This window comes from Triturus cristatus, chromosome 11 (genome assembly GCF_964204655.1).
Source record: "Triturus cristatus chromosome 11, aTriCri1.1, whole genome shotgun sequence".
In the NCBI taxonomy this organism is placed as follows: Eukaryota; Metazoa; Chordata; class Amphibia; order Caudata; family Salamandridae; genus Triturus; species Triturus cristatus.
In genome coordinates this window covers 519,758,714-519,774,847 of record NC_140594.1, presented here as the reverse complement: position 1 = coordinate 519,774,847, position 16,134 = coordinate 519,758,714, and the positions used below count along the sequence as shown (strand labels likewise).

At 44.8% G+C, this 16,134-nt stretch overlaps 1 protein-coding gene across 1 annotated transcript in view; it reads left to right on the top strand.

Annotated features, from left to right (window-relative positions):
- The window catches only part of LOC146784501 (zinc metalloproteinase-disintegrin-like VLAIP-B), a 3,966,015-nt gene that overhangs the window by 501,450 nt on the left and 3,448,431 nt on the right, over window positions 1-16,134 (top strand). Inside the window, exon 5 of the mRNA XM_085632966.1 lies at window positions 11,217-11,293. Coding sequence (XP_085489092.1) covers window positions 11,217-11,293 — 77 coding nt within the window. The remainder of the gene's footprint in view (window positions 1-11,216; window positions 11,294-16,134) is intronic.

Below are 16,134 nucleotides of genomic sequence, written 5' to 3'. Positions count from 1 at the left end.
AGGACCGCCAAACCCTTGGTTCACCATCCCGCCGGATTCCAAGCTTAATCCAGGGCAGGGGGATGACGTGAAGGTGGTGTCACTCTGGTGGTCTGTAGGGCTCATAGGGGAGCCTAACAAGCAGACAGCCGCCATGACTGTGCCTACAGCACGTTTCTCCACGGTATGGCATGCATCATGTCGTGCATGCCACTCAATGCATGAACAAAAGTGCACATAAAGGAGGGCACGACATGTGCCCACTCTGGACACACCCCCATGGGCAAAATCACCCGGGGGGGCACATACATGTGCGCCGACCTTTTCATGGTGGGGCCACCACCATGAAATGGGTGGTGGAAATGCAACTCAGAATATGCTCGAGCGAAATTAGAAACATTTGAAAAAATGTGTGAAAAGGCTAGAAAGCACCTTATGTGCGCAAACCACAGGGCTGCTGGATGGTACGCGCCAGTATGCCCACGTTGTCATCATCAGTCACTTTTTTAGCCTCAACAGAAAATAAATGGAGAAAAAGAGGTGTGTGAGCGAATTCCACAGAGGTGGAAAGTTAAGCAACAAATGTGTGACAGACAACACTGAGATTCTGTGGCTCACTCAGCGTTTTCTCATCCCCAACCGTGCAGAGAGAATGAAGTTCTCCTAAGTGAAAATTGAGGTATCACTCACATACAGCACATCTTTTATTAATTGTTGTGAGCGTCCTCAGTTTAAAAAGCAGACATGTATCTGGCCACTTTTAATTGCAACAGGCCAACATGTTTTGTTGCCATACACTCTCTGCAACTTCGTCAGGGCTGTTGGGGAATCGATCGTGCTGGACGAGAGAACGTAAAGAAAACTGTAGCGCGATGGGGACTGACATGTCTGTAAGGTGGAACGCAACCATTTGGCGCTTGTTCCTTTAATGAAGGTGGTCGCTGGTATGCGGACATTAGCAGCTATTAGATTGGATGTGGAAAATGGACTGAGGTGAAGATTGATTCCCCAACAGCCCTGACGAAGTTGCCGAGAGTGTATGGCAACAAAACATGCAATTTATTTCACTTAACTTTATATTATTAAACACAAAGTTATGCCATTTAAATCAACACTGTATTTTTCTTCTACAATGACAAATAGTGCATAGAATTTTTTTTTTATGCACAATTTGTCATTGTAGAAGAAAAATACAGTGTTGTCCGATATATGACATGATTTAAATGGCATACTTTCGTGTTTAATAATATAACGTTAAGTGAAATAAATCGCACGGACTTTAGAAGTACAGTCTAAGGTTTTGGTTAATCATTGATATGTAGCGAATGGTCGATCTGGACATCCTGATTGTTATGCACTCCAATGATTATGCAGCAGTGTGTCACGATAGGTCGAGGCACCATGTGGCCATTGGCTTTAGTTCATATTCATTCAAAAAAGTCATCAGGTCATAGATATCCAATAAAAAGTCACCAAATGCTATGTGCTGGCTATCACGCGTGTCATTCATTCACGCCTGACCAGAGAGGAAATCATACGAGGTGCATCCTGATTGGAAATTCACTCACATTGGTTAAGTTTGAATTACAATCCATGCCACTACCCAAATCATAACATCCTAAAGATAATCCCAACATAAAAAAGTGTTCACATAACAATCGAAAAAAATCACCATCATGTCATAAATATAAGGTTAATGGCACTGGAAAAGGGTACCAATCTAAGAAGGAAACCGTCAGCTGCACATCATGATTGGATGGGAGGCTATCTAATAAGAAGACCCCCAAAAGCTTGTGTTGACTCATGCACCTGTCATTTATTCAGACCTGACCGGAGAGGGAACCGCTAGAGGTCAACCCTGATTGGTTGGTATATAATCCAATGAGAAAGACCTTACAAGTTAACACTGGCATTTTATGTTCCTGTTCCCCTTTGAAACCTGCGGATATTTGCTCACATGTGTTTGAGTTTTAATTATAATCTATTACACTACCGAAATCTAAGGTCCTATAGAGATGAGCGGAACAGAAATGTACATATTGATAGCTGATTATCGGGCCTATCACCTGTTCAAACCAGAGCTTTAAATGGGGAAAAAAAGTGCAGGTACTCATCAGATCGAGCTGGGGGTGTGGCAAGGAGGCGGGGCTAGAGGCGGGACTAAGGGCGAGTCTAATGAAAAATATTTGAAGGGCTCAAGAATTTTTGAATGATGACAAATTGCTTCCCTCTGCAATTTATTGTTGATGCCCTTGCATGTATTAACCCCTTCAGTGCCCGCCCCTTTCCCCGCCCTGTGCCGGCCGTTGCATTAGCGGGCGGGGTTTATGACGAGCTGGTCTCGTCATGGGCACAGCGCAACCGCGGCCCATGACGAGACCAGCTCGTCATGGGCATTGAAGAGGTTAAGTTGTACTAGTTTTTTTTTTTTTTTTTTGCAAATCTGTTTTTATTGCTTTTTTTTTTTTTCAAGGTATAACAAAGAAAGCATACGTGGTTCAGCAGGATACATTACACATGGAAGTACATAAACATATGCGGGTCGCCGATCCGTGTCTGGCCTAGCCAGCCAGACATCCCCACAGTTAAGAAATGTACCAGTCGCAACCTGCCCGGGGGGTTAAGTTGTACTAGTTGACAGACTATTGAAAGGTAACTATCACGTTTTCCTTTTTGTCAGAGGCACCTGTATATTAAACAAAACATTAAAAGGTGCAGAGACTTGTTTTACTGAAAATTGATTAAAGGAAAAAAGACTACATCCTAAAATGCAACTCTCACTCACATCGGGTGAAAGGAAGCCATCAGTTGTCATGCTAGTGATCCTGGGAGAAGAAAGTTATCTGGGTTACAGAGCAATAATATTTCACCCTTTCATTCACTTTCAGATACTGTGCCACCCAGCAAAATCTAGTCCAAAATTCTGAGGGGCTAGTAAAGGGATGGAGGCACATATAACCATGTACATATGACCACAGTGTCACTGATGATGGTGGTCAGCAGGCCTGCTGTAGCCACGGTTTCTGATATGGGAGGCACCCTGTACCCACATGTGTTTGATGCTCAAAGCTTCCCTTAGGCCTGCTCCTTCACCTCAAGTCCAAGGCTTGGCTTCCTCACTTGGATGCTTTGGGTTCCCTGGTGCTCCCACTCCTACTACGTGGCTCACTTTTTTTATGAATACCAGATACAGCCAGCTGTTGTGTCAACTGGGTTCCCTGGTGCTCCCACTCCTACTACGTGGCTCAATTTTTTATGAATACCAGATACAGCCAGCTGTTGTGTCAACTGGTGATGACCAGTCTGGTGCACCTCATAGCGCAGTAGAACCCTACAGATTTCTAAGCTGCTGTAGTGGAAATTGGAAGGGGCATTGGGAGGGGCAGACATTTTGCAATTCTCGTTCATATCTTTGTACTGCTCACAGCCGCACACTTATGGATGCCTCCACAGCATTACAGCAGGAAACACATGCCTGCGATTCCCCGGATAACCATGATCCTTCCTTCTTTTGACTTCTCTGCCTGATCCCTGCGTCCAGTGCGGGGATATGTGTCCTGGCATGTAGTAGTTTGGTTGGTTCTTAAGCTCCATGCCTGGCCTGAGGGGTCTAGCCCTCTGGCCACTTCTGAAATGACAACTACATTCTTGGGACAATATTTACAGTAGTCTGTGTACGACTTTGCCAATTCACTAATTTTACATGGATGGAAATCCATTTTCATATTATACTTTTGTCACAACACACTAGTGGCACTCTGTGGGTGCAGAACTCCCAAGCGGGAGTGCTGGGTGTGCATCCATAAGAAGGCAGCAAATGAAAGATAAACCACACCTAAAGTAGATGGTTTTACTTTATTTAGCTGAAAACTGCAGTTATTTTCCCCAGAAAGTTATGTGAATTTGCATCAGTTCGCTATAAAAGGAGGTGAAGGGCTGGCTGTAAGTGTCCCTCCCCGAAGGCAGAGAGTCTTTGACATGCAGAAATAAAACAGAATTTCCCCGTTTGTGATTATTGTAGGATGTCAGTAACATTCACTGTTTGGGGAATCTAGTAATTTCTGCATCTGTGGCAGGTAACTGGATATGGGCCTGTCCCAGTATGGTAAGAGCTCTGCCTCCAGACATCCTTCCTTCCAGATGTCGGTGTCAGTCGAAGCCCTGGTCCTCACCCACCTGAATGGAGGCAACTCTCTGCCCATTAGCCTCCTTAACAATATTCAGAAACCCATGAAAACACCTTAACCACTGTAACACTTCCCATCAAGGGCTTGTAGAAGTTGGCCAAATCCACCCACACTGAAGGTATTGTATTGTATTGTAATTGCATTTATATAGCGCTTACTACCCCATACGAGGCGTCGAAGCGCTTTTTCGGCGAGTAGCGCACTACTCCGGAACCCAAGAAGGATTAGTGTTGAGTTAGTATAGTGAAAATCTGAAAGTAATTTGAGTGGTGGATAGGTTAGTCAGTTATTTGGATTCAGAAGGATAGCAGAGAGATAGAAGAGGGAAAAAGGTTTGCATTTATATAGCGCTTGTTACCCCTGATGGGGGTGTTGAAGCGCTTTTGTTTCGAGAGTAGCACTTATCGGGTTTAAACAACAAAGAAATACCAAAAAGTGTGACTGAGCATGTGTATGACAGCAAAAAACCGTACTTGACCATCTGGAATAGGCCTCGTTTCTGAGAAATGCTTGATATCAGACACAAGCATTCTGGAAGCAATTCAAAGTGTAACGTCATAGAAATGAATGAGAAACATTCACCAAGCCATGGGACGTCATGTCTTAGTCGTGTCTGAATGCTTATATTATTAGCTACGTTCAGTGTTTTCTGTTAAATGCGCATTTTTAACTCCGTGCACATTATTCTTCCCCTTCCAGTGTGCCCTAGTAAGGTCTACACTGTGGTTAAGTATTTTGATAAATCCATTCTTCCTCCAAGTATGCGATCTGAATTCTTATGATTGCTTGTTGAGCCTTTCATTGTTTAATTTTGTTACAAAAAAATGAGTCACATTATGGTAAACTTTATATTAGTTGCTAAAAAAAAAAAAAAACACGACTTAAAAATACCACTGTCCCCTCAAAATTATTTTTCTATTCAGCTGCCGCCCCCGTTTTAGATAACACTCTTTTGGATGACGAGATACTCTCCTACCTCTACCCTCTGATGTCCCTAGCCCTTACTTAGCCCCATGTCCCCTCCGATGCCCCATTTGTCTCTTTACATTTTCTCTTTTTTCAGGTGGTCACGCCACCTTTCATCTTAAATGTCCCTTTGTTCATCTCATCAAATTCCTTCTCTTGCTTTTCTGGGATACCCCTCCCCCATTTAAAATACCAGTCTCTGCCACTGTAGCTGTAGCTCTGTCCTCACACAACAGGCCCCTTCCACCGAGCTGTGTCATTCCTTGGGACACCTACCCACCCCGACTCTCATCAGATGATCCCCATCTCATCCATCAGGTGCTTTATTTTAAACCCACTGCCCAGGGCCGGCTTTAGTGCTGGTGGCGCCCTGTGCGACAATGTTTGTTGGCGCCCCCCCCCCCCCAATGACCACCTCCACCACGGATTCTCTCACTAGCACCCTTTAACAGTGACCAAGTCACCATAACCACACTCTCTCAGATGCATTGAATTAGTTATATAGCACCGGTCGCACCACCCTAAAGCCGGCCCTGCCACTGCCCCACGCCCGCAGTGTATTCTCAAATATCTTTGCTTGCCCCTTTCTTCTTTTTCAGATAGCCCCTTGATTTATTTAGCTGACTGTGCTTATACCCCTTCATTTCTGAAAGCTCTCCTCAGCTGTCCCCTTTTTCACCCGCCAGCTGCAATGCCCTGCTCTCCGTCTTTTTCGCACAGAAGAAAGGAAAAGCCAGAGCAAATTGGGATTTTTAAAGAGCTTCCCTTTCTTCCCGCATAGCTTCCTGTGGGGGGGGGGGGGGGGGGAGGTCACACCTGAGGCACAACTAGAGTCAAATTTCGTGTGGGGTGGGGGGTCTGATTCTTCAAGCAAAAGGTAGAGTGGAGGTGCAGGTGGCTCTAAGGGGTGAAAAACTTCAAAGCCTCGTTAACGAGCAAAAGGTCTTTTAAAGACCTGTGAAGTACTCGGGTGCAGCTGTGTTTGTACCCAGGGAAACTGTCTCATCCGGGCTGCAACACACGAGGGGGGGTGGGGGGGTCGAAGGCCTTTGAGTCCAATGGGCGGCGCCTGGGTCACACGTTGCTCTGCTTTGGCGCCATGGCGTCACTGCTCTCCTTGTGAAATCACCAATATGTGAGCATGCGCCGCAGTGTAGAAATGCGATGCATGCTCACATGACTTTGTATGACAGTGAGTACCGGTACTCTATTTAATAACAGAGAAGTGCCGGTACTCTTGGAGGAGGAAAAAATAAGTGCCGGTACTCAGTACCGGTGAATACCGGCCCATTTAAAGCACTGGTTCAAACCCGACCAGACAGGAAAACGCCACAAATGCGTCCTAACTGGTTAACATGTCATCCAAATAGAAATACCCTACCCGATTGCGCCGATGTTTCCTTGCCCGTTTATCATTAAAAACTGGGAACATTAACTTACATCTGTTAAATGCAGACAAGGACAATAAGTAGAGGATTACCCAAAAACATTTTTTTTCAGTCATTAGAATCATTATGCACCAATAAAATCTCTTGTAATGTCCTCTTTCTCTATTTTCTCTTGCCCTCCCCTAACCTAAAAAGAACTTGCAATTTCTGCAGAATACAATCATACCGACAGACAGCCAAGTACACAGATTATTACACTTGTATTAACTGCTCAGTACCAATACGATCTATAACCCAAGCAGACCTACAGAAAGTAATGCATCCCATTTTCCACATTCAGCACAATTTCCACCGCTCTTAGCTTGTTTATCCATCTTGCTTCTATTTGGCTGAGTATCAAGACTAAATCTCCCCCTCACACTCCCACCACCCCGGGCCCTTCTCTATTCTTTTTATTCCATGGAATTTGAATTCTGTTGCTGGAGGGTGACATTCCTTAATATGTTCTGCCAGTGGGTATTTAGTTTCCTGGTTCCTTACTGCTGCTTGACAATCTCTGATGTGCAAGACGTACATGTCCTTTTATCACTGAATGAGGATGATGACTTTTATATTGATGATGCTTATACTGAAATGGATGCGGAAATGGATTACAATTGTGAATGTGGTCTAGAGCCACCCTCCAAATTTGTACCCCAGTATAGTCAGTTTTCGGGCATTGATCTGATTGTGAAAAAGACTATTAGGAATCGAACACATTGGAAGATCAGGAGTATCTTAATGGCGATGATTCATCAGATAAATTGAACAAAAGTGAGTGGGGGATCATGATCTTTAATTCTCTACATAAATGTTGATGTTATATTGGCTTATGTATAAATTATGATGCTATATAAAAAGAAACAAAAATATACAAAAAAGTGTTTTTGAACGGGAACTGTTAACTTATTAAAAAATAATAATAATCTTAGGATTGCTTTTGACCTGGTACCACGTGAGAGACTGTGGGAGGTTTTGGAGAATATGGGGTTTCCTGGTCCCCTCTTGAGTTTAATCGTGCACCTCCATGAGGGGAATTATGCCAGGATCAGGTGGGGCACCCAAGGGGAACTAACTGAAAAGATCCCCGTGAAGAGGGGTGTACGCCAGGGATGTGTCATGGCTCCTACGCTGTTCTCTCTTTTTGTGAATGGAGTGGTGGAATACTTAAGAGAAGAATCAGCTGATGCTCCATCCCTGGCAGGTGTTAAAATCCCTACACTCCTCTTCGCCGACGACACTATTTTAATTTCGAAGTCGCCGTCTGGCTTACAAAAGCTTTTGAACCGATTTAGTGCATTTTGCTCTGATAGAGGTCTCACTATCAACACTCTAAAAACTAAGCTCATGGTTCTAGCACCTTCACCCAGATTTAGAAATAATCTTTTACTTAATGGAGAGCCCTTGGAGCTGGTAGACTCTTATGACTATTTGGGCATTAGGGTCAATAGTCGCATGAGCTGGAAGGATCACTTGGCTAAAATGATGTTAAATTATAAAAGAACTTCTGGGGCGGTTATGAGTGAATATCGTAAATCTAAAAGCAAACCCCTTTCACCGCTCCTAACTATTTACGAAGGCCAAGTTCTCCCGTCCGCTCTATATGGCTCAGAATTATGGGGGTTTGAAAATACTGCAGAGCTGGACAGAGCCGAAAACAAGTTTTTGAGAGATGCAGTAGCCCTCCCAGTCTCCACTCCCCTATTCCCCTTAAGGGCTGATATGGGCAGGCGCCCCCTTAAGGATTTAGTGCGCTTACGCCCGTTACTCTTCTGGGTTCGTCTGCGCAGGACAAGGGAGCTCCAGGATTACGCTGCTGCCCTAGATGAATTAATCCAGCTAAATACCAATAATAGGATTAAGTGGCTGAGCAACTTGAAGCGGTTGGTGGTGCTCTTGGGTTTGAGCGACTCATGGGCAAACCAATCACCTCCGCCCAAGATGGTGATTAAAAAGCTCTACTGGAACCTAGTACAGCAGGAGACTCTTTCTAGTAGTTCTGTGGGCTCACTTACTGAGCGCTTCTTGTCCTTTAAGTGGTCAAGGAGCTTTGAACCTTTTTTGGATTACATTGAGCAGCCTTTAGATAGATCTCTTTACTTGAAGGTTAGGCTTGGGATCCTCCCAGTAAACGATTATACCTCGGGGTGGAAAAAGAATGTCGGCAAAATGAGATCATGTCCAGGCTGTGCAGCCCCTACAGAGTCAGTGGCACACTTCTTTTTTGCTTGCCCAGCTTATAGGGTTGCTAGGAGGATCTGGTTAAAGCCGTTATGTAAGAATTTGGGCGTTAGATGCCACGTATCGGCCTTGCGGATACTTAGCACGGATACCTCTTCGATTGCCATGGTCTGTGGAGTCGCAAAATTTTTGGGCAATGCTTGGCGATCCCGCATGAGGTGCTGTAAAACCCATTCTGACCCACTTATTAGTCAAGAGTAGTTGGCTAGGATTTTCATCATGTTGATATGTGACTGTGCTTACCCTTAAGTGGTCTAGTGCTTAATTGTGTTTTATTAATCGTCTGTTTGGAAATTTTACATTGTATTGTGTTGTTAATTGCTCTTTTATGATGAATTTTCATCGAATAAAGAATATTTGATTTGATAAAAAAAATATTTTTATATCATTTGTGATGGTTAGTAAGTAGCAAGATAGGTAGAGTAATATTTTTAACGAGGTACAAGATATCAGGACTTTTTTGTAATATCAAATTACAACTGCATGATGTTCTGTAGATCTCAATGATTATGCAATACATACTTGGATTGTAATGTTTCGAACAAATGTGTAGGCGCTCTGTCATATATGCTCATTGTAGAATGGTATTTATTGTTTAATATGAACAACAATTTACCAGCATTAAGTGGGATGCATTGGGTGATGTTATATGTTTTCGTGTCTATAAATGTGTTTATATATTTTTTCTAATATTTATACCCATTCTGGGGACGAAACGCATTGGCTGGGCTGCTTTTGGATGATTACTGAAAGAATAAATAAAAGGAAACTTTGGATTGAAACAATTTTATGGCTCCTGTGTTTTTGGACATCTAAGAAGGACAACGCTTTAATATCAATCTTTTTTTAACATTCACAAGAGTTTCTTTGGATTCCTTTAGCACTCCCTTTTAGTATCGGGTTTGGTATTGGGCATTGTCTCGGAGCAGTAAGGCCATATAGAAGTTGAGCGCTGTGTCTGTACACTACAAACAATAACAGCTGCGTGGCTGTTCTTTTACCATTACTGTTTCTTGACGTTTCTGTACATGATCGGCCTGTATTGCATTCTTTGAGCTTAGACCATCCCAGTCTCAAAGTTTCCTCATGCATAGGCCCTCAGTGGACTCTCAGATTAGGCCAACCGAGCCCATACCGATGGCTCTGGATCAGAGACCCTGCATTTAGCAGCCTATGACCATTCGTCTGTGCCACAGTTCTGTCACTAGTTGAGAGGAAGGGGACCCCACAACAGTTTTTGTGAATGCTTGCATTGGGTGGCGAGGAAATGTTGGAGGCTGCAGTTTATGTTTGTTTGCCTGATTAGGACGGCCTTGAGTCTCTTTCCTCTGCATCTAACGTACACTTGGAGTATCATGGATTGTTGAATCAGGCAATTCTCACAATATTGCCCGCTTGAGCTCTGTAAACATAATGCCCAAATTACGCTTTGATAAGTGTTAACTATGTATGATTTTTTTGTATGATATAACTCATGCAATCCGGAAGAGATTTCTGTTGTCCTGATGATGATCCTGTATTGATTATGTAACAAAACATCATCAATCGCAAAATGCACTGACCCTATAAATGTATATATTTGGTTTTTGGGTGCAGCAGTGTTCTCCCTATAACTGGAGTTAGGCAGGTTGCAAGCAATTTGGCCATGATTTTATCTTCTGCATTTAAAAGGGAGCCCAATTCACGGTTGGGTTTTACCTTCTTTCTGGATCACCACGATGTTAGCTATTGTTTGGTCTCTTGGAAGCCTCCCTTTATCACAACTTTTGTTAAGCATATGTTTTAGAAGGGGTGCTATTTTAGCAGAGTGCCTTTAAGCCCAAAACACATTTTTTACGTTTGGGGAGGTATAACCTTGTCTCCTACCCTCTGCCACCCCACCACATCAAGAACATTACTTCACTGCCACCTGTGATGGTGCACCATGGAATGTCCAGTCACAGCAAACTTCCTATAGTGTCTTTTGTTTTGTAGCACTCTCTGTAAGCCTCAAAACATGTGTCCCAGGCATACTCTCCTTAGATAGTGTCTACAAATAAGTGACACCTATTGTGTACATTATTGATGGTCACATAATGTTGTTTGCCTGTTTTCTCCATGTTTTTAACACTTGTTGAGGATTACCCCAGCGAGTTTGATCTTCTATAATTTATTGTTACATTTTGGAATGAAAAGGTTGTTATACGTCCAATTAGACTAATCCTGGATATTATTTGTCTCTCCAGAGTATTGGTTCTTACCTGATTACTGAGGGACTATTTTACCTTAAAATGCAGATTACCCTTGATCCCAATTGCTTCTTGGGTTTCCCTTGTGTTTACTTATACTATGTATTCTTTTGTGCATCATTTGTGCTAGAAATAATATGATGCTTATATCAATGAATTTAATACATTAAATATTTATTTTTCCATAGGACCACTGTTATTATCATGGCTATATAAGGAATGATAGTGACTCTGAAGCCAGCATTAGCCTTTGCAATGGTGTAAGGTAAGATCTTAGACTGTGTGCTGCCTGCAACTTACTATCTGTGATTAATACACATAAGTGATTGTTATTACTTTTTTAGGGGTTAACTTGTACAGTGCTGCATATCATGACTGTTTCTAAATGAGTCATTAGTTGTGTAGCCTACACAAGTAATGGGTCTACATTTGTCCTTCAGTGGAAAACAAACACCCCATTGTAGAGCTTGACTCTCACAGGGTAGCGAGGCGGAGCTGTCTAAGACTTATTTAAGTGAAGTGGTGTGGGCTTGTAGTCACCATTCACAGATGTACAATAACATCTCTCAATAATTGATTGTCCAGTTGGTGCATTTTCCTTTGAAAAAAGTACATTTATTTCAGACACTACTCATACTATGCAGTAATTTACAAATATACACAAGCAGATAGAAATACTTTTGGATGGCCTTGCGTAATCTTTCACACCCCTCCCTACAAGGAGGTGGGGGGGTCTGATACCACAACTCACATGTGTAAACATTATCCTGTCCCTAAATGACAGGGTTGAATATAACTTTGAGTAAGAACACCTAATACTGGCACCAAAGCAAGTGGCTGGTAACTTCATTATCTCATCAAGCATTTCATTATGGGAATAAATGCAATAACCACGTATGACCATAACTGAGGGCTCTTAATACTGGCAATAAAGATTGCAAACTTTGATTACGAGTGGCTTTCAGTCTCATTATTTAACTAAAGCATTGCAAGAGGGAATGTCTAGCATGACTGGGGCATCTTGGTACTCATCATAACGTAGTTTAGCCACCGCCCCTAAAGGGCATCAAATTTATAATTACATTACTATGCAATTATATCACTCATCCTAGATGGTGTTGGCAGCATTCTCTTTTAACAACTTTTCAGGTGAAATACTGAACTTTAAACATAGTCCCCAAAGGACATCGCTGCTGTAACCACACATGTGAAATTAACCACATTTGACCCCTAGAGGGTGTCTCTCAACAGGAAAACTCCTATTGCACCACTTGCAGGCCTCAAGGTGTGCAGCCATAATCTGTGGTCCATCGAGGACATACCACTCCCAGCTGTAGAGCGAAAGCACCAGCCAAGGGAATACTTAAAATGTCAGGAAACCCTTGAGGGGTTATGACCCTTGAGTCCCACCAAACTAAGGGTGGGTACTCTGAACTTCTTTTGGGGAGGCCGCTGCTCTTGCAGCTCCCCACACATTTGCACCATTTTGCTGATGACCCTGTTTTCCTGGGGTCACCACAAGCCGCAAACAAGTGGTTTTCCTTTACAAATGTTGGCGAACCTGATTAGCCCCACTGGATATTATTGGGCACTCTTCTGCACTTCTACGAATTTCTTAGCTTTTCTTTGTTTTCAAAGCAGCCTCGCATCGTGCTTTACTTTTTCTCAGGGTGCCTGGTCGCACCCGGGCACCGGGTACCCCACATCCATTTTCCCAACATGGGAGAGAAGCTTAGAGAGCCCACCCCGGTGGCCCTCACCGGCTCCCCACACGGCCAGCACACCTGCGTGCTGCTGTGGGAACTGACACTTCACTCTGGTCTGCCCGCTCCTGTGGGCAGGCACATCGTATGCTGCTGGCCTTCCTCTGGGCCCAGGGGTGGGGATCCTCATGCCCCTCCTCTTCATACGGAGGAGCAGAATGGTGCTTCCAGCAGCAATGATCTTTTGGGGCCCAAGAATGGCATCCAGGCCCCCTACTTCTTCCACAGGGGAGCACGATGGACCCTCCCACCAATTGGTGCTTCTCAGGCTCCAGGGATTGGGTCCTGGGCCCCCTCCTCAGAGCTGAAGATGTGTGACGGCACTCCCTCACACCAGTCTTCTCTCAGAGGCCCAGGGATGGGATCCTGGGCCCCTTCTCCTTGGGGGAAAAGCGCAACGGGGCTTTCCCTTTGTTATCTTGCTTCTCGGGGCACCCTCCAGGCCCTGGCCCATCCTGGATGCAGAAATCAAGTACGGTGGCTGAACCTTACACGCTTCGCCACTGAAAATAGCTAAAAAGTGATGCAATACTTCACCAGAGCCCATCTCGGGCCCCGGTGGGCTGTTGTCGATAATTCTGGTCTCATTTTGCTCCTGGTGGTGAGCCCTTCTAAACCTGGAACCCTTTCTTCAGGTATCCTGGCCTCAAGGATGTCAGACATTGTAGGGAGCAAGTCTCACAGGCTCCCTGCGCCAGACCTTCGCCTTGTTTTCCTCTGAGTCCCCTTGCGAAGAGTCCAGTCTTTCCCCCAGCTAGTCCTCAGGGGGAGTAAGGGGGCCAGATTCCCTGCTCCTGGGGCATGCCCCACTAGTCCTGGGGTCAATCTAATGTCCTTAGTCCAGGGGAGTATCAGGGGGTTCCTCCATTCAGTTGTCCATGGCGTCACCCTCAGCCCGAGTGTTCAGCAGAAAAGCACATCCAAGAGAGATCTCTCCCCTCCTCAAGACCTTTAAAGTGGGCGGAAGTGTCTAGCAGGGCTACGCCCCTGGTTTATCCTGATGTGTCATATCACTTCTCTGCCTCTTTTCCAACCTCCTGCACAGACTTCTGGTGTAGCTCGAGATAGCATCACCCAGGAGTCATTTGCCACACGAGCTCTGTGGGTCTCAGTTCCACCCCTCTCTGACATCACTGTTAGGGCCTTCCCCCAGCAAATCTTCAAAGGACTCCTCCCTCTGGTTTGGCACCAGAGGTCTGGACTCCCTCCTTTGTTGAGTGGCCTGGGTTAGCCCTCTTCTTGGCATAGGATGACAGTTGGCTGATTGATGCAGAGTAGTTCACCCAATCCTTTCCTCCTTCAGCATTGACTTAGGTACTGTTAATTACTTCTTTTGATGGGTGAGGCCTTTGTTTGTGCTGCTGGAGGGAAAAGTAAATAACCCAGCCCAGAAGGGTGACAACAGGCCTGGGCTCTGATCCTGAGCTGCTGCTGGAGGGCAAAATAATTACCCAACCCAGCCCAGAAGTGTGACAACAGGCCTGGGCTCTGATCCTGAGCTGAGTCAGAGAAACATGACATTCCTGGATGACCCATAAGCTGTGCAGATATGGTAGTCGGGCCACCAACAGAGGCTTAATGTTGCAAGGGAGGTGGTGCTGGTGAACCCTCCGGTGTTGGTGAATGGGACTGCGGTTCCAGCTCTTTCAAGCTATGTACTAGTATCTCCCAGGCTTCCGCTACTTCTATAAAACACAATCCACTCCTGACCTCACGAAGTAGGACCTCCACCTCGTACCCAGCCCATCTCGCGATCTCCTTGCCCCACGTGCCTATGCAGGATCCCCCAGAGGCTTTCCAATGGCTTGTGATTTCCCTATTAGCTAAGATGAAGGCTAGGTCTTGAAACCTGCTTCTAACTTTTGTTTTAGATGTATACGGGAACCAGTGTAGTTTGCAGTGGCCGAGCGAGCAAGGAACCATTTTAGAGATGGTTTTAGCCGTGACCTCCTCCCACTACCCCATCTAATTGGGACAGTCCCATAGCATGTACTTAAATTCAGCCCCTATCGCCCCGCATCTCGGACATGCCGCCTTCGCCGTATGGAAATATTTGTATATATGTCCTAGGGTTAGGTATGCCCTATGCAGAATGTAGTAATGGTTTAATTTAAATCAGACATTTCTGGATACTTTTGGCAAACGCTCCAAAATGTCCGCACAGTCTTTATTGGGTATGGAGAGCCCCCAATGTTCCCTCCGCCATGCTTTCAGAGTGTCCAGAGGCCTAAGCATGTCCCTCATAATTTCCCTATAAATTCATATGACTGCCTTAACAGTACCCACTGATGATGCAATATATTGGCAGGGTTTGTGGGGGTGTGGCTCTGTCGTTCTAGTTTTCCAGTGGTTACAAAAGGCTGTTGTCACCACCCTATGCAACAAGAAATGTCCCTGATGAAGGTCAAATTCCGATCAGAATTCATCAAAGGGAAAGAGCTCCGTGGTTGGGAATAAGTCCCCAACCTTTGTTGCACCTGCAACCAACAAATCAGTAATTCTCTCTCTATTCCCACCATGGAGTAGGGCCTTTAGCAACTTGATGGGCAGATTGGGGAAGCACGGGATTCTTGTGTGCGCATTTTGTAAGCAAAAAAGTCAGCAGTGCCTCATGACACTTAATTCCTGTGTATCGTCCGCTGAAGGATGACACGTTCGTTGTATACCCCAGCTAATCTAGGGAGCTCTGGTATGAATGGCCCTATTGCTCGGTCCAGAGCTTGTCTGCCCACCAACCTTTGTGTGTACCACTGTAATTGAGCTGCTAGGTAATAGGACTCAAACTCCGGAACTGCCAATCCTCCATTGCCTGATGGGTACTCTAGTTTAGAGAGGTGCTGCGGCAACAAATGATGGATGGAATCCTGAATGAATCAAACATTCACCCCCAGTCAAGAGATCTTGGGTAATATCAACTTTATTTTCCACACTACAACACCCCTGTCTAGACTCAGCCATATGCAAATCAGTCTTGACTCTGCTCCCCCTGGGAACAGTTCAGCTCAAACTAGCAAGTCCTTCCTGGACCTGAAACAAGCATCCTGGACCGGTTTCTGGGTAACACACCTCATCAGCCAGGCTAGCTCGGATCCAGTGGCACTGCGGGCAAGGGACCCATGTCTAGGAATACCCATCCCACTTACGGAGAAATGTGCTGTGGCAACAACTGATGGATTCACTACACATATTTATTGCATAGGAAGAAACCCAATTGAATCCTAGCCCATATAGCTGAAGGGACAAAGCTAGCATTTTTGTTTCCGCATCAAGGTCTATTATCAACAGTAGTGCCATTAGTATACCCACGGAAAATATTTTTAATTATGAAGCACCTACCCCTCTA